Genomic DNA, 26,020 nt, shown 5'->3' with positions numbered 1-26,020 from the left:
AATTCTGTCTGCTCCATCACTTGGCTGGACCTCCCCCAGGAAATCGGCTCATTTAGGGTGCTATTTTCACAAGAACTGCCTAAGAACAGAGAAGCTGGGCAGAACAGTAGAATATAGCCATAGCCAGCAATGGTATGGGTACACAATTTCCGATCTATATAAGGGCACTAGAATTTTGGCAACATTTGGAACTGTTTCATGCTTGGTGTTAGTTTACTTTCTATCATATTTTTCTGTAAAAATATATCAGCATAATCCTTACAAAGCAAAGACCTGTGTATTTGTCCCTGAGGGCAGCAAGGACTTGGGGATTTGGGGAGATAGGTCATTCTCAAGAACCAATTTTGAGGCAGAAGAAGAACCCTAGAGGGGGTATAGGTGAGAGCAGCTAAAGAGAAGCAGTTAGGCTAGGTTCCTACAGACCACTACACAGAAACAAAGAAGAGATCAGGGAGTAGCCTGGGCCTCAGAATGGACATAAGGCTTAATTTCCCAGGCACTTCCCAGTCTTCTTTTTTTTTTTTTTTTTGAGATGGAGTCTTGCTCTGTCACCCAGGCTGGAGTGCAGTGGCACGACCTTGGCTCACTGCAACCTCCGCCTCCCAGGTTCAAGTGATTCTCTTGCCTCAGCCTCCCGAGGATCTGGGACTACAGGCGTGCACCACCATGCCTGGCTAATGTTTTGTATTTTTTTTTTAGTAGAGACGGGGTTTTGCCATGTTGGCCAGGCTGGTCTTGAACTGCTGACCTTAGGTGATCCGCCCGCCTCAGCCTCCCAAAGTGCTGGGATTACAGGTGTGAGCCACTGCACCTGGCCAGTTCCGTCTTCTATAATAATTCCCTGCCTGTCTGCTCCATCTTCCTCACAGTCAATCCCTAGTCTGGGTTCCCACACCACTGTGTACACATTTCCCTATTATAGCACTTCTCACAGTTAGCTATAGCACTTTTCACATACATTCTTCTTTTTCACTGGTATGGAGCCTAAGCTGTCATCTTCTATTCTCCCCTTCTCCTGGCCAGTGTCTGACAATCACCTGACACATAGTAAGGGTTCAATAAATGTTTGCTAAAATAATACAGTCTGGTTATTGATGGGGTCTTCCATGCCAGCTGGGTTTCCTGAAGCTGGTTATTACAACCTGCTAGGGAGGAGGAGCAGGGGATTATGGAATAGCATCAGTTAAGACTGAAAGGCTCTAGGTCAAGTCTTTAGGTTTAGTGGCTAAATAGGATTTTGGATTTAGGAAAACTGAAACAGAATCAGGGCACAGTAGAAAAAGTAAGTATTCTGTGAGAGCAAAATATACTGTGCCACTGAATCAAACTCTCATAACAGTAAAGAAAAAGGAAATGACTTTTCCCAACCACCCTGGGATTTAATTCTCTTCTACTGGGCCTGGTTTAGGACCAGGAAGCTAAGGAGTCAAAGGAATGAGAGAGGAGTTCATTGGTTCCTGAAACCAGGTGGGAGGCTGTGATAATCTGGAGAAACCCCTCTGCTGCCACAACATAGCCCCCTCTGGATTCTTTCTCCTATACTTTCTGTATGGAAAGGCCAATCAGGTAGATGGGGGGAATCGGTTTAGAGGCTCAGTGAAGCAGAATCTGTGGGTATTCTCTTTGGCAGAGGTATGCATAAGGCTCAGAGGGGCTCTTGGAGGGTTGGAGATAAGGAATGGAATACCTTCACATTTTTCCAGAGCCTACAGGTATGAAGTGGGAACCAGGATGCCTTACAAGAAATCAACCAGTTGAGAAAGCGGGTCCTTCTGGCTGGGAGGCAGTATGAGCCAAACAGCGCTTACCTGAGATAACCTCACCACCATGGCCTTGCTTGAGGAAGCTGAAGACGGTTTTCTGGTGATAAGCGCAGTCGATACAGGCCTGGACAGCCTGCTGCAACACCACAGACGCACGGGCTGGTCCAAAATGGTCAGGGAGTTGCTGGACCTTCTTCTTATCTAAGTGGGGGCCTGTGCTGCCATTCTTGTTCAAGTAGATACAAACTATGGGAGACAAAGAATCAAAGAAGCTTCAAGAGTCTGGGATAGAGAAGTCAGAGAACGGTATCCTATTCCATCTTTTATACCTTGGCCTCTGGTTCCTAACAGAATTCCTAGCAGCTAAGCTGGTGAAATGCTGTGGGAGGTAGAGGTGGAGGGTCAAGAAAAGGCTGTGCCCAGCTACTGCCAACCCAAACTGCATGATCAAAGTCTGTGGGAAGACTGGCAGAGTGGCCCAGACCAAAGGCCAAGACACAGAGTTTGCACTTTGTCTTCTGTGCACTGAAAAGAAAATCTAAACAATTCCCCACTTGTACCACTTCAATTTTTTTGTACTTGGTTGCCTCACATATTCTTTGTACCTCTTACCATATACGTGTAAGGAGCTGTGGGGCAATGGCAATATTAGCAAGGGCATATGTGTGTGTGTGTGTGTGTGAGTGCATGTGTGTATGTATGTCATTGGATTTAGAATACTTGCACCATTGATCATTTGCCTTGCTTTCTGTTTGGGGCCTTAAAGTCCCTTTGTTGTCTTCTACATCTACATTCATGCCCAAAGAATATAGTAAAAATTAAAAACAAAAAATTGGATTAAAAAAATAAGTTGGGCTGGGCGTGGTGGCTCACGCTCGTAATCCCAGCACTTTGGGAGGCTGAGGCAGGTGGATCATGAGGTCAGGAGTTCGAGACCAGCCTGGCCAAGATGGTAAAACCCCATCTCTACTAAAAATTAAAAAAAAAAAAATAGCTGGGCGTGGTGGCGGGCGCCTCCTTGAACCTGGAAGGCGGAGCTTGCAGTGAACCGAGATCGCACCACTGCACTCCAGCCTGGGCAACAGGTGAGACTCGGTCTCAAAAAAAAAAAAAAAGAACAAAAAAAAAAAGTTGGGCATAGTGGCTCACGTCTGTAATCACAGCACTTTGTGAGGCTGAGGCGGGAGGATCACTTAAAGCCAGGAGTTTGAGACCAGCCTGGGCAACACAGTGAGAACACATCTCTACAAAAAATTTACTAGGTGGCATGTGCCTGTGGTCCCAGCTACTTGGGAGGCTGAGGTGGGAGAACTGCTTGGGCCCAGGAGTTAAAGGCTGCAGTGAGCTGTAATCGTGCCACTGCACTCCAGCCTGGATGACAGAGTGAGACCCTTTAGAAAAAAAAAAGTGAAAAGAGCCTGAGGGCCGCAAGACAGCTAAGCACTCTCCTAGCTACTGGCCTCCACCTGGCACTGCAGTGGGGAAGGGATGCAGTGGGTATGGGAGACTAAGGCCATCCTAACAGAGTTGTCTCTGGAGCTGTTTTCTCCTCAGGACCCACAGCAACCTGGTCAGGAATGACATTTTCTCCCCCATCTGCTTTCCAGTTTCCCATTTGAGTAGTGAGTACTCTTCTTTCTTGTGTGGTTGTGGCTCTCTAGCTGAAGAGGTAGAAGGGCAAAAGTCTCTGCTATTAAAGGTAGAAAAGATAAGAGCAGTAGCTGTGTGGCCTGTGGATGGACTGTTGTTCTCTTTGGGTCTCAGGTTCACCACCTGAAAAATGAAGTGACTGAGCCAGATGCTCTCTGAGGATTCTCCACCTTCATAATTCTAATTCTTTTTTTTTTTTTTTTTTTTTTTTTTTGAGACGGAGTCTCGCTCTGTCGCCCGGACTGGAGTGCAGTGGCCGGATCTCAGCTCACTGCAAGCTCCGCCTCCCGGGTTCCCGCCATTCTCCTGCCTCAGCCTCCCGAGTAGCTGGGACTACAGGCGCCCGCCACCTCGCCCGGCTAGTTTTTGTATTTTTAGTAGAGACGGGGTTTCACCGTGTTAGCCAGGATGGTCTCGATCTCCTGACCTCGTGATCCGCCCGTCTCGGCCTCCCAAAGTGCTGGGATTACAGGCTTGAGCCACCGTGCCCGGCCCATAATTCTAATTCTAAGGAGAACCAACATGGACAGAAGAAATGGAAAACAGAAAGTAGGGAGGTGGTATGTGGGAAGTGACAGGAGAAACATAAAAACAAAAAAGAAGAAAAGGGTAAACAAGATGAATTGAACAAATATATTTAACTATGTTCTCTCCAAAAACTCACTAAAATGAGCCAGATAAGAGAGGAGATGACAATAAAATTTAGGAAGGTGGAAAGCAGACTGGAAAGGTAGTGACTGACTCAACAGACCCAACAAAGCTGCATACCTTAAAGCAGCAGTGGGGAGTGATGAGAACCACGCTCTCATAATTTGCAAAAGGCCTAAGAATTGGCAGAGTTGGTGCCTTTGGAGGTGAGTGTGAGGTAGATCTAATAAAATAAGGATTAACTGAAGTCTTTTAAGAAACAGAATTTTCACATCTAGTAATGTGACTTTTACTGAAATAACTAAAAATGCAGGAACCCAGAGAGATAAGAAGAGTAATAGACAAAAACAGGTGTCTACAAAAAGACACCTATAAGAATGTTCATAATAGTTTATTCATAATAACCCCAAACTAGAACCAACCCAAATATCCACCAAAAAGAGAAGATACACAAATTGTGATACAGTCATACGCCACATAATGACATTTTGGTCAATGGCAGACTGCATATATGACAGTGGTCTCATAGGAGCTGAAAAATTCCTATCACCTAGTGACCTTGTAACCAATGTAAAGTCATAGCACAATGCATTACTCGTGTGTCTGTGAGGAAGCTGGTGTAAACAAACCTACTGCACTGCCAGGCATATAAAAAAGTATAGCATATAGGATTATGTAGAGTACATAATACTTGGTAACATAATAAATGACTATGTTACTGATTTGTGTATTTAGTATACTTCTTATCATTATTGTAGAGTGTACTCCTACTTATTAAAAAAGTTAAGTGTAAAACACCCTCAGGCAGGTCCTTCAGGAGGTATTCCAGGAGAAAGCATTGTTATCACAGGATGACAGGTCCATGCATGTTATTGTCCCTGAAGACCTTCCAGTGGGACAAGATACGGAGATAGGAAACAGTGACACTGATGATCCTGATCTTGTGTAGGCCTAGGCCAATGTGTGTGTATGTCTTGGGTTTTAACAAAAAAGTTTAAAAAGTAAAAAAATAAAATAAATCTAAAAGTTTTTTAAATAGAAAAAAGCTTATAAAAATAAAATATTTTTGTACAGCTGTAAAGTATGTATGTATTTTAAGCTAAGTATTATTAAAAGTCAAAAAGTTAAAAAGTTTATAATATAAAAAAGTTACAGTACGCTAAGGTTAATTTATTATTGAAGAAAATTAAAAAAATTTAGTGTAGCCAAAGTGTACAGTGTTTATAAAGTCTACAGTAGTGTACAGTAATGTCCTAGGCCTTCACATTCACTCACCACTCATTTACCACTCACTCAGAGCAACTTCTAGTATTGCAAGCTCCATTCATGGTAGGTACCCTGTATAGGTGTACCATTCAAAAAATCTTTTAAACCATAATTTTACTGTATCCTTTTTATCTTTATGCATGTGTAGATACACAAATACTTACCATTGTACTGCAACTGCCTATAGCACAGTAACATACTGTACAGGTTTGTAGCCTAGGAGCAATAGGCTATACCATCTAGGTTTGAGTAAGCACACTATGACAGGGGTCCCCAACCCCCAGGCTGAAGACTAATACAGGGGTCCACAGCCTGTTAGGAAAGGGGCTGCACAGCAGGAGTTGAGCAGCAGGTGAGTGAGCACTACTATCTCCTGTCAGATCAGCAGTGCATTAAATCCTCATAGGAGCATGAACCTTACTGTAAACTGCGCATGTGAGGGATCTAGGTTATGTGCTCCTTATGAGAATCTAATTAATGGCTGATGATATGAGATGGAACAATTTCATCCTGAAACCATCCCCCCTGCCCCTGGTTCATGGTCCATGTCTTCCACACAACCAGTCCCTGGTGCCAAAAAGGTTGAAGATCGATGCACTATGATGTTCACAAAATGAGGATACTGGCTAATGATGCATTTCTCTGATCATATCCCCGTGATTAAGCAATATGTGAGTGTATATTCATTTAATGGAATATTGCTTGGCAGTAAAAAAGAAGGAACTACTGATAGGCACAAGAACATGGGTGCTTTTTAAAACATTGAGTGAAATAAACCAGATACAAAAGAGTACATATAGTATGATTCATTTATACTAAGTTCAAGAATAGGGAAGTCTGATCCATGGTGATAAAAATCAGAATAAAGGTGGAAGTGGAGACCAACTGTAAGGAGGCATGAGGGAACTTCAGGGGTGGCAGAAATGTCTTCCATCTTGCTTGGAGTTGTAGTTACATGGGTGCTTAAAACTCATTAAAGTGTACTTTTTTTTTTTTTTCCCTTGAGATGGAGTCTCTCTCTGTCGCTCAGGCTGGAGTGCAGTAGTGCGATCTTGGCTTACTGCAACCTCTGCCTCGTGGGTTTAAGCGATTCTCCTGCCTCAGCCTCCTGAGTAGCTGGGATTACAGGCATGCACCATCATGCGAGGCTAATTTTTGTATTTTTAGTAGAGATGGGGTTTCACCATGTTGGTCAGGCTGCTCTCGAACTCCTGACCTCGTGATCTGCCTGCCTCGGCCTCCCAAAGTGCTGGGATTACAGGCGTGAGCCAACGTGCCCGGCCAAATTGTACGCTTAAGATCTGTACGTTTCACTAAATGTAGAAACTTTACCTCAGTTAAAATACACAAAAAGGAAATAATATAACTAGTCTGGTGATGATTTTAAAAAATTCTACATGGATTAAATAACGGAATATAAAAGGCAAAACTATAAAGCCTTTAGACTATGCGGAAACAACACTGTACCAGTTTCTGGGCCCAAGGATTAAGAAACTGACAACTTCTACTCTTCCTGTTTCTTGGGACATTTGCTTTGAGACCCCAACTAACGTGTGAGGAAGCAAAGCCACCCTGTAGGGAGGTCCATTTGGAGATAAACCAACAGCCAGAACCAGCTGGTTGGCCATGTGGTGAAAGTGGATCCTTCAGCCCTAGTCAAGCCACCCCAGCTGATGCTGCATGCAACAGAGACAAACTGTCTCTACCCAGGCCTGCCCACATTGTTGTTTTAAATCATGAAATTTTGTGGTGGTTTGTTACATGGCAAAAGATTATTGGGATAGATTCTGGTACCAGAAATAGGGTGCTGCAGTAACAGAAGTCTGACACACATGGCATTGGCTCTGGACCTGGGCAGCAGAAAGAAGCATAAAGGACCATAGAGAGTGTCAGCGAAAACGGAAGGAGCCTCGAGGAGAGTTTTAATGGAAGCCTAAAGGGTCTCAATGAGGCTGTCAGTGAAGGTTTAAGGGAAAGTGAAGAAAATCTTATTGGCAGATCGATGAAAGGGGAAGTGTTGAAAGTCTGACAAGATTGTTGCCTACAGTAACATGGAAATAAGAAATATATCTGATGAACTCAAGGAAATAGCTAAGGAGATTTCCAGACAAAGTAATGAAAGTATCACCTGGCTTCTCCCTGCTAATGATAAAATGCAAGACAAGAGATGAGCTTCAAAACATGTACACACACCCCTCCACATACCCCCAGGACTTACAGAATTTACAAATAAAATTTCTTCTTATTTTCAGTCTCTCTATAAGGCAAAAAACTATAAATTATGAAAGGGTTTTTACTCTCGAAAAGGACAGTAAAATTCTTTAAGATATAAGAAAGATGTAAGACTGTTCAGACTTTCAGGCCTAAAAGGTTCTCTAAGAATCTTAAGGGCAAGCCTCATGGGTTTTTAAGAATCTTAAGAGTATTGTCCTACAGCAGCTGAATAGGAAGCCCAAAGTAGAGAAGGGCTTTTCATTAAAAGACTTGTAGTTGTGGCTTTTGTCTAATGAAGTGAACTCTGATAGTTCAAAGAAAACCCCTCAAATTTCTTTTGTTTTAAATTAGAGACAGGGTCTTGCTCTGTCATCCAGGTTGGAGTACAGTGGCAAGCATGATCATAGCTCACTGCCACCTTGGCCTCCAGGGCTCAATCAGTCCTCCCACCTCAGCCTCCTGAGTAGCTGGTACCACAGGCGTGCATCATCATGCCCAACTAATTTTTACTTTGTTGTAGAGAAGGGTTCTCACTATGTTGCCCACGCTGGTCTTGAACACATGGGCTCAAGGAATCCTCCCACCTTGGCCTCCCAAAGTGGTGGCATGACGGGTGTGAGCCACTATGCCTAGCTGAAAAACCTCTCAAATTTCTGAGAGAATCATTCTGGCAGAAGCATTGACAGCTTGGACTAAGAGCAAGAAAGATGGTACAAAATGGAAAAAATCATTTGGATGCCCAACCTTATATAGGCAGGAAGAAAACTAAAAAGGCAATCTCAGTTTTCTTATGAAAAAGAAAAGATGATTCAGAGGATAAAACCCAAGACACATGGAAAACAACTCCCAGAAAGTCACACTGGACCTAATTAAGGAGTTGGCCAACATGTGCCCAGTTGGATTTCAGAATTTCTTTTTTTCTTTTGAGACGGAGTCTCACTGTCGCCCAGGCTGGAGTGCAGCGGTGCGATTTCAGTTCACTGCAAGCTCCGCCTCCCAGGTTCACGCCATTCTCCTGCCTCAGCCTCCCGAGTACTGGGGACTACTCAGGAGTAGTCCTGCCACCATGCCCGGCTAACTTTTTGTATTTTTAGTAGAGATGGGGTTTCACCGTTTTAGCCAGACCTCATGATCTGCCTGCCTCGGCCTCCCAAAGTGCTGCAATTACAGGTGTGAGTCACCGTACCCGGCCCCAGAATTTCCATAGATCAGTGACTGCTGCATGTCTTCAGGTTTCCTCCCTTTTGAAAATAAAGTATCCATAAAAGTTACCTCGTGTCTGTTGCACCACTGTGTGTTAGGTAGGTAGTGAGCAGACAACTTTTTTCTTTAGTTCACAGGTCGTCAGGACAAGAAGAACCACACTGAAGGAGGTATCCTTGACAAACCACACCTAAGAGGCCTCGTGTACTGGGACCTGATTTAGATGATGAGATCCTAGACCTTCAGCCTACTGGTGTAAAATAATGAGACTTCTGATGGGGAATCTTGTGAGGGCAAGAATAAATTCTGCAAGTGGGAAAAATGTTAATAATCCATGTCCAAAGAATAGAGAGGTAGTTTTAAAATACGGCCCATAATTATTTGACCCTCTTCCTATTGAGAGGTGCGGTCTATTCCTCTTCCCTTGAATCTAGGCTCTGGGACTGACTGATCAATAGAATATGGTGGCAATGATGCTATGCTAAGTTTGAGGCTCAGGCCCTAAGAAAATGGTAGCTTCCACTCCCTATCTCTTGAGAAACTTGCTCTAGGAACCCAGCCACCATAGTACGGCAAAGCCCAAGCTATCCTTTGGTGAGAACCAACAGGCAGCACGAGTTTTGCTAGTTATGTGAATGGAATTAGAAGCCCCAATTGAGCTACCCCAACTGATGCCATGTGGCGCAGATATGAGTTGTATTCATTTTAATATAGAATATATTGATCTTTTCCTTTATAGTTTATGCTTATTGTCTTATTTTAAAAATCCTTTCCTGGCCGGGCGCGGTGGCTCAAGCCTGTAATCCCAGCACTTTGGGAGGCCGAGGCGGGCGGATCACGAGGTCAGGAGATCGAGACCCTCCGGGCTAACACGGTGAAACCCCGTCTCTACTAAAAATACAAAAAAAAAAAAAACTAGCCGGGTGCGGTGGCGGGCGCCTGTAGTCCCAGCTACTCGGAGGCTGAGGCGGGAGAATGGCGGGAACCCGGGAGGCGGAGCTTGCAGTGAGCCGAGATCGCGCCACTGCACTCCAGCCTAGGCGACACAGCGAGACTCCATCTCAAAAAAAAAAAAAAAAAAAAAAAAAAAAATCCTTCCCAATCTTGAGGTCATAAGGATATTTGTGTATACTGTCATTTTGTTTTTTACTAGATCCACTAAATCAGAATTTATTTTTCTGATTTAATTGGAGGTTATTAAAAAAATTCAGAGAAGGGTCTGGCACATAAGGAGTCTGGAAGTTGCCACTCCATCCTAACAACTAGTAAAAAGCTGAATAAGCTGAAAGGTCAACAATCCTTAGATCTGTCAGAGAAGTAAGATCTCAGGGCAAACTATTAGCCCCCAAATCTGAAGAGACAGGTGAATAAGCCGAAGTCTCTGGAATCAGTACTAGGGTAGGAAAACCTAAACTGTACTTGATGACTTGTCAGAGGCTCAGTGTGAAGAAGTTTGAGGTTAAAACTCCAGGGAGTCCCAGTCATTGGGGAGGAGGGGGAAACTTTTGTGAGTTTTACCTCCAGGAGCTCAATCAGATTCTCACAGTAAATATAAGAGAAAAATACCCTCATGCTTCTGGCAGGGAGAGGGGAAAAGGAACCATTTTGAAATATACTAGAGCACTCTGTTCTCAACAAGGTCTTCCCTCAGGAGAAACTATTTTACCACAGCCTAAACTATTAGGGATTTTTCAGAGCTTAACTGATCTGGAAGAAGAGAAATAATCAACTCCAGCCAACGCTAGCCTTCCATTCGGAAGTAGAGAAATACTGCACTCCAGGCCATTCTATCCAACCCAAAGAAGTGGGGGCGGGGACCAGAAGCACTTGTTAAGTTCACAGCCCAGAGGCAAAGGCTCACTGAAAGACTGAGATTTAGTCATAGGACTGTCGAATGCTTCCCATTTCTCCACATCACTAAAGACCTATTTACCGTGGGTTTTTTTTTTTTTTGTATTTTATTTTTGAGACAGAATCTCGCTCTGTTGCCCATGCTGGAGTGCAGTGGCATGATCTCAGCTCCCTGCAACCTCCACCTCCCAAGTTCAAGTGATTCTCCTGCCTCAGCCTCCACGACCATGCCTGGCAATTTTTTTTTTTTTTTTCTTTTTTTTGAGACGGAGTCTCGCTCTGTCACCCAGGCTGGAGTGCAGTGGCCGGATCTCAGCTCACTGCAAGCTCCGCCTCCTGGGTTTACACCATTCTCCTGCCTCAGCCTCCTGAGTAGCTGGGACTACAGGCGCCCGCCACCTCGCCCGGCTAGTTTTTTGTATTTTTTTTAGTAGAGACGGGGTTTCACCGTGTTCGCCAGGATGGTCTCGATCTCCTGACCTCGTGATCCGCCCGTCTCGGCCTCCCAAAGTGCTGGGATTACAGGCTTGAGCCACCGCACCCGGCCTGGCATTTTTTTTTTTTGTACTTTTAGTAGAGATGAGGTTTTGCCATGTTGCCAGGCTGGCCTCAAACTCCTAAGTGACCTGCCTTGGCCTCCCAAAGTGCTGGGATTGCAGGCATGAGCCACTGCGCCTGGCCCTACCATGGTTCCTTTTACCCAGTACATCATGTCCAGTTATCCTTGAGGTATACTCAAGGACAAAAAACACTGTTTGAAGAAAAAGCGCACACTCATATGGCAGGGATGCTGGAATTATCAGACTGGGAATTTAAAACAACTATGATTAACATGCTGGGGGCTCTAATGAATAAAGTAGACAGCATGCAAGAACAGATGGGCAATGTAAGCAGAGAGATGGAAATTCCAAGAAAAAATAAAAAAGAAACACCAGAGATCAAAAATAATGTAACAGAAATAAAGAATGGTCTGGGTACGGTGGCTCACGCCTAGCACTTTGTGGGGATCAAGGCCAGTGGATTGCTTGAGCCCAAGAGTTCAAGACCGGCCTGGGCAACATGGCAAAACCTCATCTCTACTAAAATTACAAAAAATTTAGCCAGGTGTGGTGGCGTGCGCCTGTAGTCCCAGCTACTCAGGAGGCTGAGGTGGGAAGATTACCTGAGCCTGGGAAGTTGAGGCTGCAGTGAGCTGTGACTGCACACTGCACTCCAGCCTGAGAGACAGAGGGAGACCCTGTCTCAAAAAAAAGAAAAAAAAAAAAAAAAAAAAAAAAATGAAATGAAGAATGCCTTTCATTGGCCCATTATTAGGTTAGACATGGCTAAGGGAAGAATTGCTGCATTTGAGCATGATAACTGAATGAGTGACTGAAGAAATAGTTTCAATCCATCAAGGTTTATTAAGCCAGCTCCGGAGAATGTCTGGGGAAAATACGAGTCACAGACACATCTGTGGGTGTTCCAAAGAGACTTTCAGGATTTTAGTATTTATACATTTTCTTTCTTGTTTTTGTTTTTATTGAGACAGAGTCTCGCTCTGTCACCCAGAATGGAGTGCAGTGGCACAATCTCGGCTCACTGCAACCTCCGCCTCCCAGGGTCAAGCAATTCTCCTGCTTCAGCCTCCTGAGTTGCTGAGACTACAGGTGCATGCCACCACGCCTGGCTAATTATTTGTGTATTTAGTAGAGATGGGGTTTCACCATGTTAGCCAGGATGGTCTCGATCTCCTGACCTCATGATCCGCCCACCTCAGCCTCCCAAAGTGCTGGGATTACAGGCATGAGCCACCATGTTCGGCCTTATTTATACATTTTCTTAAAGGAGGGCAGGTAGGTGGTAAGGGGAATGGTTACATTCTTGTGAGACTTTAGTAAGTGCTTGGCAAATCTACATTTTATACAAGATAAGGTGAATTTTTGAAGAACAAAAACAGAGTAAAGTAAGAATCAATTATGCAGACATCTCTGGGTTGGTGGAGGAATGACTGGTCCCCTTTGTCTTTGTTCTGCACCTGAGAAGATATGATACTGACATTATCAGTGTGGAGTTTAAGAGCTAGACTTAGACTGTAGACCTAAAGTTGCAGCTGGTGTGTCCTTGCTTATGGGAGACCATCAAGGAGTTTACTTGTGAATGATCTGTGCAGGCAGTCCTTCATGGATGCCTGAGGCTTTTACCTTTCCTTTGGGGATCTGGCTAATGCATAATGCTAGTAACAGCTATTCATCTGGAAGATGGTGTTACATGGCTTAGCCCCCAGGTTTACCCTTCCCTGTTGCATAAGTGATACAGACAGGAGACAGGGAAATAGTGGGTAGAAGAAGGCAGATCCCTGGCAAAGGCCCCACCCTCAAGCCTGGAAACCCACAGCACTAAATGGGAACAGGCATTCCTGTTTTCGTGCCCAAATGTTGCCTTTTGGCCTGCCATGCCCCCTTATCCTGTACCCATATAAACCCCAAACCCCAGGATCCATGAGCAGACGAGCAGATGAACAGAAGAGTGGCAGAATGGCACAGCAGAGAAGGAGGGAAGAGAAGGAGCATCTGAACGTCGAGAGGTATTTGGCTGGGGATAGTCAGAGAGGAGATTGGCTGCTGGACAGCCAGACTCCAGGAAGATCATCTTCCCACTCCATTCCCTTTCCAGCTCCCCATCCATCCTGCTGAGAGCCACCTCCACCACTCAGTAAAACCCCCACATTCACCATTCTTCAAGTCTGTGTGTGACCTGATTCTTCCTGGATGCCAGACAAGAACCTGGGTACCAAGAGGGCACTGAGCTGGTTTGCACTTAAGACATCTGTGGATGGCAGAGCTAAAGCATGGTAGCATGCCCATAGGGGCTTCAGGAGTTATAGGCACCCACCCTTAGATGCTACTGTGGGGCCAGTGCCCCAAAAGTGCTCACCTAGGCTCTTGCACTTGCCCATCTACGTGTTCCCCCTCCTGTAAGAGGTTTGAGTGCACGGCACTGAAAAGACAAGCCACACCCCTATCACATGTCCTACGAGGTAGGTCAGGGAACTCTCTCGTTTCATAAGGAATTTGGGGGGTCCAGAGAATTTCTAATTTTCCTTTACAAAGGTATCTCAAGGGAAGCAAACTCCCAAAATTAAAAGCAAAGAGAAAAAAGACTGAAAAAAACCCATAACACAATATTCAAGAACTGTGGGATAATTATAATAGACATAATCTATATATAATGGTGATACTAGAAGGAGAAGAAAAAGAGAAAGGAATTGAAGCAATAATGACTGAGAATTTACCCAAATTAATGCCACACACCAAATCCCAGAGTCAGGAAGCTCAGAGAACACCAGGCAGGAAAAATGCCAAAAAACCCTGACATCTACACCCAGGCATATCATTTTCAAAGTACAAAAAATCAAAGATAAAAAATATTGAAAGAGGCTAGAGGAAAAAAATACTTTACCTATAGAAGGGCAAAGACAAGAATTATATCCAATGTCTCGTAAGAAACCATGCAAGCAAGAGAAGAGTGAAATATTTAAAGTGCTGAGAGGAAAAAAACCCACTGACCTAAAGTTATGTACCCTTCAAAACTGTTCTTCAAATGTGAGGGAGAAAAAAAAAGACAAAGAAAAATTGAGGGAGTGTGTTGCCGGTAGACCTGCCTTGTAAGAAATGTTAAAAGAGGTTCTTCAGAAAGATGGAAAATGATATAGATCAGAAACTTGGATCTATATAAAGAAAGGAAGAGCATCAAAGAAGAAATAAGTAAAGACAAAATTATAACTTTTTTTTTCTTTTCTTTCTTTTTTTTAGACAGGGTCTCACTCTGTCACCTAGGTTAGAGTGCAGTGGTGCTATCATAGCTCACTGCAGCCTCAATCTCTCAGGCTCAAGTGATCCTCCTGCCTCAGCCTCCTGAGTAGCTTGGGGCTACAGGCATGCATCACTATGCTTAATTTTTTAACTTTTATTTTTAGTAGAGAAGTCTTGCTACATTGTTGCCTAGGTGCCAAGACCTTGTTGCCAAGGTCTTGCTATGTTGTTGGTGACTCCTGAGCTCAAGTGATCAATCCTCCCAACTTGGCCTCCCAAAGTACTGAGATTAAAGGTGTTAGGCACTGTGTCTGGCCTATTTTTCTTAATCTTAATTCATCTGAAACCACCTTTGCAAAAATTGTAATAGTAAGAAAATATGACAGTGAAAGAGATATGATCTAATCAACTCCTATCTTAACTTTAACCTCCAAACTGCCCTTAATCATTCCTGGGCTTGGGGCAAGCTAACTTTGGGAGACATTTAGTTTATAGTTTAAACGATACTAGCCTTTCCCCAAAACTAAACTGTCTTTGTAAAGCTAATGAAAGATCACCAGGTTAGAAGGATGAGAGGAGCTTGAACTCTGCTAAGGTGTAAATGTAAATGATTATTTTAAAAAACTAAAAAAAAAAAAAAACAAAAACAAAAACCAAGACCCAAGTTTATGTTATCTACCAGAAACCTACTTTAAAGATAAAGACATACATAGATTAAAAGTAAATACGTAAAGAAAGATATACCATGCTAACACTAATCAAAAGAAAGCTGTAGTAGCTATATTAACTTCAGACAGAGTAGACTTCAGAGCAAGGAAAATTATCAGGGAAAGACAGGGGTATTACAAAATAAGAGGCCAATTCTCCAAGAAGACATATCATTCCTTAATGTGTGCATACCTAACAACAGAGTGTCAGATATTTGAGGCAAAAACAGACAGACCTGCAAGGAGAAACAGAGAAATCCACTATTATAGTTGGAGACTATAACACCCCCCATCAGAAATGGACACATCAAACAGGCATAAAATCATAAGGACATAATTGAACTCAATAGCCCCTCAATCAAATGAAATATAGTTGGCATCTATTGACTACTTCATCCAGCAACAGCAGGATACATATTCTTTTCAAGCTCACATAGAACATTCAGCAAGATAGATCACATGCTGGACCAAAAAACACACCTGAATATATATTTTTTAATTTTAAAAATTTTCTCATTTTTATTATTATTATTTTTTGAGACAGGGTTTCACTCTTTCACACAAGTTGGAGTACAGTTGTGTGATCTTGGCTCACTGCAACTTCTGTCTCCCAGGTTCAAGCGATCCTCACACTTCAGCCTCCTGAGTAGCTAGGACCACAGGTGCATGCCACCACACCCGGCTAATTGTTTGAATTTTTGGTAGAGACAGGGTTTCACCATGTTGCCCAAGCTGGTCTCAACTCCTGAGCTCAAGTGATCCACTGGCCTCAGCCTCCCAAAGGGCTGGGATTACAGGCGTAAGCCACTGCACCCAGCCTGAACAAATTTTAAAAGAATAATCATATGATGTCTTCTTTCAGAACACAACAGAATGATACATGAAAAAAATCACCAAATAGTTAAGAGATTAAACAATGCACTTCTAAATAACACACAGGTTAAAGAAGAAATAACAAGAGAAATTTAAAAAATATTTGGAAATGGCGAAGCACGGTGGTTCATGCCTGTAATCCTAGCAATTTGGGAGGCCAAGGTGGGTGGATCACTTGAGGTAAGGAGTTCGAATCCAGCCTGACCAACATGTTAAAACCCTGTCTCTACTAAAAATATTTTAAAATTACGCTGGGCACATTGGCTTACGCCTGTAATCCCAGCACTTTGGGAGGCCCAGGAGGGCAGATCACGAGGTCAGGAGTTCAAGACCAGCCTGGCCAACATGGTGAAACCCCATCTCTACTAAAAATACAAAAATTAGCTGGGCATGGTGGCGCATGCCTGTAATCCTAGCTACTCGGGAGATTGAAGAAGGAGAATTGCTTGAACCCGAGAGGCGGAGGTTGCAGTGAGCTGAGATCGGCCCACTGCACTCCAGCCTGAGGGACAGAGCGAGACTCCATCTCAGGAAAAAAAAAAAAAAAGAAAGAAAAAATTAGCCAGGCGTAGTGGCGTGCGCCTGTAATCCCAGCTATTTGGGAGGCTGAGGCAGGAGAATTGCTTGAAGACGGGAGGTGGAGGTTGCAGTGAGCCAAGATCACACCACTGCACTCCAGCCTGGGCGACAGTGTGAGACTCCATCTCGAAAAAAAAAAAAAATGGAACTAAATGAAAATGAAAATAAAACATCAAAATTTGTGGGACAGAGCAGAAGCAGTGTTTAAGGGGTGACTTATAACACTGAATGCAGATATTAGAAAAGAAGATCTAAAAGCAGCAATCTGAGCTTTCGTCTTAGGAAACTAGAAAAAGAAGAGCAAATTAAATCTAAAGTAAGCAAAAAATTATAAAGATTACAGAGCAGAAATCAATGAAATCGAAAACAGGAAATCAACAGAGAAAAATCAATGAAGCGGGCCAGGCATGGTGGCTCACGCCTGTAATCCCAGCACTTTGGGAGGCTGAGGCGGGTGGATCATGAGGTCAGGAGGTCAAGACCATCCTGGCTAACACAATGAAACCCCGTCTCCCCTAAAAATACAAAAAATTAGCCGGGTGTGGTGGTGCACGTCTGTAGCCCCAGCTACTCAGGAGGCTGAGGCAGGAGAATCACTTGAACCTGGGAGGTGGAGGTTGCAGCGGGCCGAGATCGCACCACTGCACTCCAGCCTGTGTGACAGAGTGAGATTCTGTCTATAAAAAAAAATAATAATAATAAAACTCAATGAAACCAAAAGCTGGTTTGATGAAAAGATAAATAAAATCAATTATACTCTAGACAGGCTAACTAAACAAACAAACAAAAAACAAAACAAGCAACCAGAGGGATGACACAAATTACTAAATCAGAAATGATAAAGGGGATATCACTATAGATCCTATTGTCATTAAACAGATAATAAAGGAATACTATGAACAACTCTATGTCCACAAATTTGATAACCTAGATGAAATGAACTAATTCCTTCAAAGACAGTCTGCCAAAACTCAAACAAGAATAGACAATCTGAATACGTTTATATCTATTAAAAATTTGAATTAATTTAAAAAATCCAAACTTTCCAAAAAAGAAAGTACCACGTATAGATAGGTTCATTCGTGAATTTTACCAACATTTAAGGAAGAAATTATACCAATTCTTCAAAATCTCGTTTAGAAGTTATTAATAGAAGTAAAAGGAATATTTTCTAACTTATTTTATGAGGCTAGCACTGTCCTCAACAAAATATTATCAAATCAAATTGAACAATATAAAAAAGAATTATACACTATGGCCAAGTGAGATTTATCCAAAGTATGCAAGGCTGACTCAACATTCAAAAATCAATTAATATGATCTATCATATCAACAGGCAAAGTAAGAAAAATCAGATAATCATATCGATAGATGCAGAAAAAGGATGGGACAATATCCAACACTCATTCATAATAAAACGATTGGAAACTAGAAATAGAGGGAAACTTTCTCAATAAATAACATCTACAAAAACCTACAGCTAACATTATACTTTTTTTTTTTTTTTTTTGAGGCGGAGTCTCGCTCTGTCGCCTGGACTGGAGTGCAGTGGCCAGATCTCAGCTTACTGCAAGCTCCGCCTCCCGGGTTTACGCCATTCTCCTGCCTCAGCCTTCCGAGTAGCTGGGACTACAGGCGCCCGCCACCTCGCCCGGCTAGTTTTTGTATTTTTAGTAGAGACGGGGTTTCACCGTGTTAGCCAGGATGGTCTCGATCTCCTGACCTCGTGATCCGCCCGTCTCGGCCTCCCAAAGTGCTGGGATTACAGGCTTGAGCCACCGCGCCCGGCACATTATACTTAATGGTTAGAAACTAGAGGCTTTCCAACCAAAATCAGGAACAAGACAAGGAAGTCCTCTTACCACTCCTCTTCAACATCATACTGGAAGTCCTAGCTAATGCAGTAAGACAAAAAGTCTAAAAAATAATAGACTGAAAAGAATGCAGTTTGGGAAGGATGAAATAAAACTTTGTTCTCAGGTGACATCATTGTCTATGCAGAGAATATGAAATCATTAATAACCAAAAAAAACCTGGAATTAATAAGTGATTATAACAAGAATGCAGGATACAAAGCTATTATATAAAAAGTCAATCACTTTCCTATATAGTGGCAATGAACAAGTGAAATTTAAAATTAAAAAAACACAATACAGGCCAGGAACAATTGCTCACTGTAATCCCAGTGCTTTGTGAGGCTAAAGCAGGAGGATTGTTTGAGGCCAGGAATTCAAGACCAGCCTGGGCAACATAGCCCAGGCTTTTTTTTTTTTTTTTTTTTTTTTTAAATAGAGAAATCGTCTCTATAAAAAATAAAAAAATAAAAAAATTAGCCAGGCGGCTGGGCGCGGTGGCTCATGCCTGTAATCCCAGCACTTTGGGAGGCCGAGGCGGGCGGATCACGAGGTCAGGAGATCAAGACCATCCTGGCGAACACGGTGAAACCCCGTCTCTACTAAAAATACAAAAAAATTAGCCGGGCGTGGTGGCAGGTGCCCGTAGTCCCAGCTACTCGGGAAGCTGAGGCAGGAGAATGGCGTAAACCCAGGGGGCGGAGCTTGCAGTGAGCCGAGATCACACCACTGCACTCCAGCCTGGGCCACAGAGTGAGACTCCGTCTCAAAAAAAAAAAAAAAAAAAAAATTAGCCAGGCATGGTGGCATGCCTGTAGTTCCAGCTACCCAGGAGGGTGAGGCAGGAGGATTGCTTCTGCCCAGGAGTTTGAGGCTGCGGAGAGCTATGATCACACCACTGCACTCCAGCCTGGGCAACACAGCAAGACCCTTAAAAACAAAACCAAACAAAACCCCACAATACCATTTATGTTAGCACCAAAAAATGAAATACCTAGGTATAAGTTCAACAAAATATATATAACATTTTTATGAAGAAAACTAGAAAACTTTTTTGAAAGAAATGTAAAAAGACCTAAGTAGTAAACAGATATTTTGTGTTCATGGATAAGAGATTTAATATTGTCAGGATGTCACTTCTTTCCAACTCAATGTAGAGATTCACTGCACTCCTAATCAAAATCCCAGAATTTATTTTGTAGACAGCAACAAATTGAATCAGCTGGGGGTGGTGGCTCACACCTGTAATCCCAGCACTTTGGGAGATCAAGGTGGGAAGACTGCATGAGCCCAGGAGTTTGAGACCTGGGCAACATAGTGAGACCCTGTCTCTACAAAATTAGCTAGGTATAGTGGCATGTGCCTGTAGTCCCAGCTACTCTGTAGGCTGAGGTGGGAGGATAGCTTGAGCCCAGGAAGACTGAAGCTGCAGTGAGCTGTAACTGCACCACTGCACTCCAGCTGGGCAACAGAGTGCACCTCTGTATCCGCAACAACAGCAAACCAAACTGAATCTAAACTTTATATGAAGAGGCAAAACACCCAGAACAAAGTCAGGAGGGCTGATGTTACCTGACTTCAAGACTTACTGTAAAAGCTACCATAATTAAGACAGTATGGTATTGCCTAAAGAACAGACAGATCAATGGAACAGAATAGAGAGCCCAGAAATAAACCCACATAAATATAATCAGCTTATCTTTGACAAAGGAGTAAAGGCAATACAATAAAAAATAAAGATACTCTTTTCAACAAATGGTTCTCGAACAACTGAACATTCACATGTAAAAAAGTGAACCTAGACACAGAACCTACACTCTTGAAAAAAAGTAACCCCAAAAGGATAACAGACCTAAATGTAAAATGCAAACTATAAAACTCCTAGACGATCACATAGGAGAAAATCTAGATGACCTTGGGTTTGGCAATGACTTTTTTTTTTGAGATGGAGTCTCGCTCTGTCGCCCGGGCTGGAGTGCAGTGGCCGGATCTCAGCTCACTGCAAGCTCCGCCTCCCGGGTTTACGCCATTCTCCTGCCTCAGCCTTCCGAGTAGCTGGGACTACAGGCGCCAGCCACCTCGCCTGGCTAGCTTTTTGTATTTTTTAGTAGAGACAGGGTTTCACCATGTTAGCCAGGATGGTCTTGAACTCCTGATCTCGTGATCCGCCCGTCTCAGCCTCCCAAAGTGCTGGGATTACAGGCTTAAGCCACCGCGCCTGGCCGGCAATGACATTTTAGATAAGCCCCAGCAGCACCTTGCACCCTGTTCACATCCCAGTTTCAGTCCTGGTGGTACCAGCTTCACAGAACTGGCAGGTGCAGCCCACGCCTCACTTATGAGTCCTACCTATGGGAGCCCATTTCCAGTTTTTGCCTTAGTCCAAGCAGTAACAGTACAATTTTCCCTAATACCTCATTCCTGGCGCTGCTAGGCCCCAGGACAGAATGCAGTCTGCCAATGGCTAGGATTGAAAATGGTGCGTCACTGCAGCTGCTTATGGCTCAGAAAGGGTGTGTGACCCAGTGCAAGCTCCTCTCCTGGAACAGTTCCCTCTCTTGGTCTTCTGGCAGCTCCCTATATCAGTTTCAGGGATTGGGAAGGTCAAGGGCTCTTCCGTTGCCAGGCATGCATGATTCCATACATGGGGATGTGGGCTGCTAGAAGTCTCTCGCTTACCCTTGGGAAGTCACTTGCTGATTCCTAGCCAATCTCAGCCTGCTTCTCTTCTTTCTCCTTGCTTGCTTTCTGTGTTTCCTGTCACTTTCCTGTTGAATTCCGGTGTTCTATTTTAGAAAATATATCAGAAGTATGATTGTCTATACACTCTTTTGGTTCTTCTAAGTGGAGGAGGTGAGCATATGAAATGCTTCTAGTCAGCCATCTTTTTGTTGTTGTTGTTTTGGAGACAGGGTCTAGCTCTGTCGCCCAGGCTGGAGTGCAGTGGTGTGATTTTGGCTCACTGCAACCTCTGCCGTGCCCCATCCCTGGAATCAAGTGATCCTCCCAACTCAGCCTTCCGACTAGCTGGGACCACAGGTGCACATCAGCATGCCCAGCTGGCTATTGTTTTTTTGTATTTTTAGTAGAGATGGGGGTCTCATGATGTTGCCCATGCTGGTCTCAAACTTCTGAGCTCAAGTGATACACCTGCCTCAGCCTCCCAAAGTGCTGGGATTATAGGTGTGAGCCACCGTGCCCAGCCCTAGTCAGCCATCTTGAAGCCCCTTTGGTTTCTTGCAAAACAAAACATACTCTTACTATTCAATCTAGCAGTTGTCCTCCTTGGTATTTATCCAAAGTAGTTGAAACCGTATGTCCACATAAAAACCTGCACACAGATATTTACAGCAGCTTTATTCGTAATTGCACAAACTTTGAAGCAACCAACATTCCCATAAGTAGGTGAGTGGATAAATAAACTATGAAACATCTGGACAATGAAATATTTTTCAGTGCTAAAAAAAAATGAGCTATCAAGCCATGAAAATACATGGAATAAATTTCAATGCATAATACTAAGCAAAAGAAGCCAATCTGAAAAGGTGGCATGCTGTATGATTTCAACTATGTGACATTCTGGAAAAGACAAATCTATGGAGAAATAAACAGATTAGTGGTTGTCAGGGATTAGTGGGGAGGGAGGATGAATAGGCAGAGACCAGAGGGTTTTTAGGGCAGTGAAACTATTTTGTATTATACATGATGGTGGATGTATGTCATTATACATTTGTCAAAACCCACAGAACGTAAAACACCAAGAGTAAACCCAAATGCAAACTATGGACATGGGTGATAATAACGAGACAATGTAAATTCATCAATTGTAAGAAATGTACCACTCTGGTGGAGGATGTCAATGAATGGGAGACAATGTATGTGTAGGGGCAGCAAGTATATAGGAAATCTCTGTATTTCCCACTCAATTTTGCTGTGAATCTAAAACCGCTCTAAAAAATAAAAGTCTAGGCCGGGCGCGGTGGCTCAAGCCTGTAATCCTAGCACTTTGGGAGGCCGAGATGGGCGGATCACAAGGTCAGGAGATCGAGACCACCCTGGCTAATACGGTGAAACCCCGTCTCTACTAAAGAATACAAAAACTAGCCGGGCGACGAGGCGGGCGCCTGTAGTCCCAGCTACTTGGGAGGCGGAGCCAGGAGAATGGCCTAAACCTGGGAGGCGGAGCTTGCAGTGAGCTGAGATCCGGCCACCGCACTCCAGCCTGGGCGACAGAGCCAGACTCCGTTTCAAAAAAATAAATAAATAAATAAAAGTCCATTAAAAAATTTCAAAGAACAACAAAAAGACCTCTTGATAACAAGATGCAAATCTCCAACCATGGGGAAGTAGAATATAAGCATTTCCTAAATGTATATAACTAAATATCCTAAATGTGTGTAAAATCCTTTTATGTAGAGCATTTTGCAGGTCTGGTGTTTCTACCAAACAGACTTTGGAAAATGCCACTGGAGTACTAAATAATTATAATTTAAAAAGCAAGATGGCAGAAATGAAAAACTCAATACAAAGTTTGGAAGATATAGTTGAGGAAAACTTCATGAAAGTTGACCAAAAGGCAAAGAATAGGGATAAGAACAGAGATATGACTATTACAGAACCAGGTCAAGAGATTCAACAACTGAATAAACAGGTATGATGGGAGTGAATAGAGAAAAGGAAGTGAAAGAAAATAACTGATGATGACGATTATTTATTTATTTTTTTGAGACAGAGTCTCGCACTATCATCCAGGCTGGAGTGCAGTGGTGCGATCTTGGCTCACTGCAAACTCCACCTCCCTGGTTCAAGCAGTTCTCATGCCTCCTGAGTAGCTGGGACTACAGGCATGCACCACCATGTCTGGCAAAAATAAAAATTTTTGTATTTTTGGTAGAGATGGGGTTTCGCCATGTTGATCAAGCTTGTCTTGAATTCCTGGCCTCAAGCAATCCATCTGTCTTGGCCTCCTAAAGTGCTGGGATTACAGGCATGAGCCACCATACTCAGCCAATTTTTAAAAATTTTATAAAATGAAAGTGTCTAGTATGGTAGGTGAAAATACATCCAAGGTGAAATTTTAGGGTACTGGGAATTAAGAGAAACTTCCAAGAGAATGAAGAGATTTCATACAAAACTAAATATGTAAATCTAAGAATGATTAACAGAAAACAAAGACCTTGGAAAGAGTAAACTGAGACCCTCACCAAAAAAGACAGGTGAACAGAATCTCAGGAAACTAAGAAGGCTGCAGGAGAGATTTCTTCTAGAGTATGACATGGATAGAATATATAACGTACTTGGATATAAAGAGAGATGTACACAGTAGCAAGAGAATTTAAGGTTGAATTAATAATAAGTACACAGAAAAATAAACACATAACAAGAAAATCAACAAGATTTCCCCTGAAAATGAAATGCTGAGCAACAAAGGAAAAGTAATCATCGTATACTACATGGCTCAATTGATAACAGCATTTAACTAGTTATAATAACAAAACACTCAATTTTGATCTAATTAAAATTATAGTATCATAGAATTGGGGTAGGGAAATTATGTGTGGGTGGATAAGGGCAAGGAAATAAAGAAGAATTAAATTCTCATCTTCTAGAGTGGGTAGTCAGTGGAAAAATAACTAAAAAAGATAGCAATATAGACATGCTATTTAGATACAGAGGTAAATAAAAACATCAGTTAAATTGAAAGTGACTGCCTCTGGGGAATAGTAATGGACAGGGGGATACGAGGTGTGTTTGTCTTGTTTTTGTAGTAAGTTGTATACACCCTTCATTCCTTTAAACTATGAATGTGTGTAACTGATACAAATCAAAATACCTTTTAAAAAGTTCTCTACAGTTAAAAAAAATGAAACGTAGGTAAAATATATAAATGTGGAATATCACATTCAGTCTGTGATAGCTTTTATTGTTAACATTTGAACGGACTATAAAGGTTATTTGGACTAATCCTATCATTGTATAGATTATAAACTGAGGCTCAGATAGGGAAGTGATATCAAGGTCACACAAAGTGAATCAAGGCCCACTCAAGAGATGGCGACACAATGATCAATGAAGACTATTACAGCCTGACCATGGCAGGTTCTGTCACCTTCTATAGGTTATTGGAAAGAAACTATGGCTGAGCCTTCCCTTCAGGCTCCTACATTCTAGGATTTGATTAGAGACATACTCAACTCCTAAGAGAAAGATAACCCTAACTTCCATGGGGATCATGCCAATTGCTTAGACTTCCTAGAAGAAGATGGAGTGTCTGCTGAGTAACAGAATAGGGTTTCACACATTTATCTTAACTTATACAGTAAAAAATGAGTATTTTTATTTATAGTTATCCCCCTGGAAGGTTGTATATCTGCAGATAGTTATTTTAGTTACTGTCATAGACAGTTTATGAAATGGGAACAGATATGCATAACCCAGGATGATTACCCACCCAGTTCATCCACTAGATTTTGCAATGAGTCAACCACTCATTGGTTGATCTCCAAAATCAGGTTTACTTTCATTGTACCAAAGTTTGTCACCATCAATGATTGTTTAAAAAAAAAAATCAGAGAAATTTCATATGTATTTTAAGGGTGGCACCATTACTGAATGCTGGGAGGATTCTGGAAGGTAGAAGGGATCACTCAGAAGGGAACACCCCTAACTGGGAAGGAAGGCTATTATTCTAAACTAGGCCAGGGAGCTCTTGGTGCTGTCCCTGCATTAGTTCCCCATCCCTGAGTTCACAGAAAACTTACCTAAGTTCGACTGACATTATTTCAAATGCCAAAGATAAAAATTGTTTAAAAGATTTTACTTAGGTTTACAAGTGGAAAGGCGCTAATTACTGGTGTAAGACAAAAGAAAGTGCAGACACTAGGTCTGGGGCTTGTGCACAGGTAGTCCTGTTATCTGCTCTTACCTGTGGGGGCCTGCATGGCTGAGCTGGGGATGGTGGCAGCATCTTGGGGTACAGTGCTGGTATCCGGTTCAGGAGTGCTGGTTGTTGGTGAGGCAGGTGGTGGGTTCAGCAAAGTTCGAGGTTTCCTCTGTCAAAATGAATGGGGAAAAAATTGCTACCCATGACAGGTCTTTTCATTCTCTATTCTTGGCACTTAATTCACCCATGAAGCAAAAATATATTTATGGATGGAACAGTGTTTTATTCTTGTTTTCTACACAGCATCTGGCTTAAAGCTATACATATACCTGTAGCAAATGCTTAGTAGACATTTTCTGAATCTATATACAAGCCTCTGGTCTTTTGTAGGATCAAAGCTTAATGTATTATCTTTCATACTAGATTCAATATTATCATATGAAGTTCCAGATCCCTTATTAGTTGGGCAAACAAAAGCAAAATATGCTATAGTTTAAGTCTGCTTTGACATTACTTTGTACTTTGTCTCTTTAAAAATGGAAACAAATAAAAAATAGAAATGACCCTTCTAACTCTACAAACAACTTTACTCTGTGTGCCTCTCTCTTCACCTCATTACCTGCCCTTCTTTCCCTTAAATTTCTTACTCTAGTAAATCTCTATTGCTTCTTTAAAAACTGCAATTTTACCTGGTCCACACCTTTACAATGATGTCTCTTCCACTTGAAATGCTTTT

At 42.6% G+C, this 26,020-nt stretch overlaps 1 protein-coding gene across 27 annotated transcripts in view; it reads right to left on the bottom strand.

The window, feature by feature from the left end:
• Positions 1-26,020, bottom strand: part of SCMH1 (Scm polycomb group protein homolog 1) — a 246,088-nt gene that overhangs the window by 19,167 nt on the left and 200,901 nt on the right. For 26 of the 27 annotated variants that reach the window (XR_004440916.1, XM_033226890.1, XM_033226886.1 and 23 more), the window contains 2 exons: positions 25,327-25,453; positions 1,809-2,009 (listed from right to left, as the gene is read on the bottom strand). Coding sequence is in view for 26 of the 27 variants with exons in the window: in XM_033226890.1 (XP_033082781.1) it covers positions 1,809-2,009; positions 25,327-25,453 (328 nt within the window). In the remaining variant the exon portion in view is untranslated. The remainder of the gene's footprint in view (positions 1-1,808; positions 2,010-25,326; positions 25,454-26,020) is intronic. The other variant, XM_033226896.1, reaches the window with a different exon arrangement.

The sequence above is a fragment of the Trachypithecus francoisi genome, unplaced genomic scaffold (genome assembly GCF_009764315.1).
Source record: "Trachypithecus francoisi isolate TF-2019V2 unplaced genomic scaffold, Tfra_2.0 Lachesis_group12, whole genome shotgun sequence".
Lineage (NCBI taxonomy): Eukaryota > Metazoa > Chordata > Mammalia > Primates > Cercopithecidae > Trachypithecus > Trachypithecus francoisi.
This window is presented reverse-complemented; position numbering and strand designations above follow the sequence as displayed.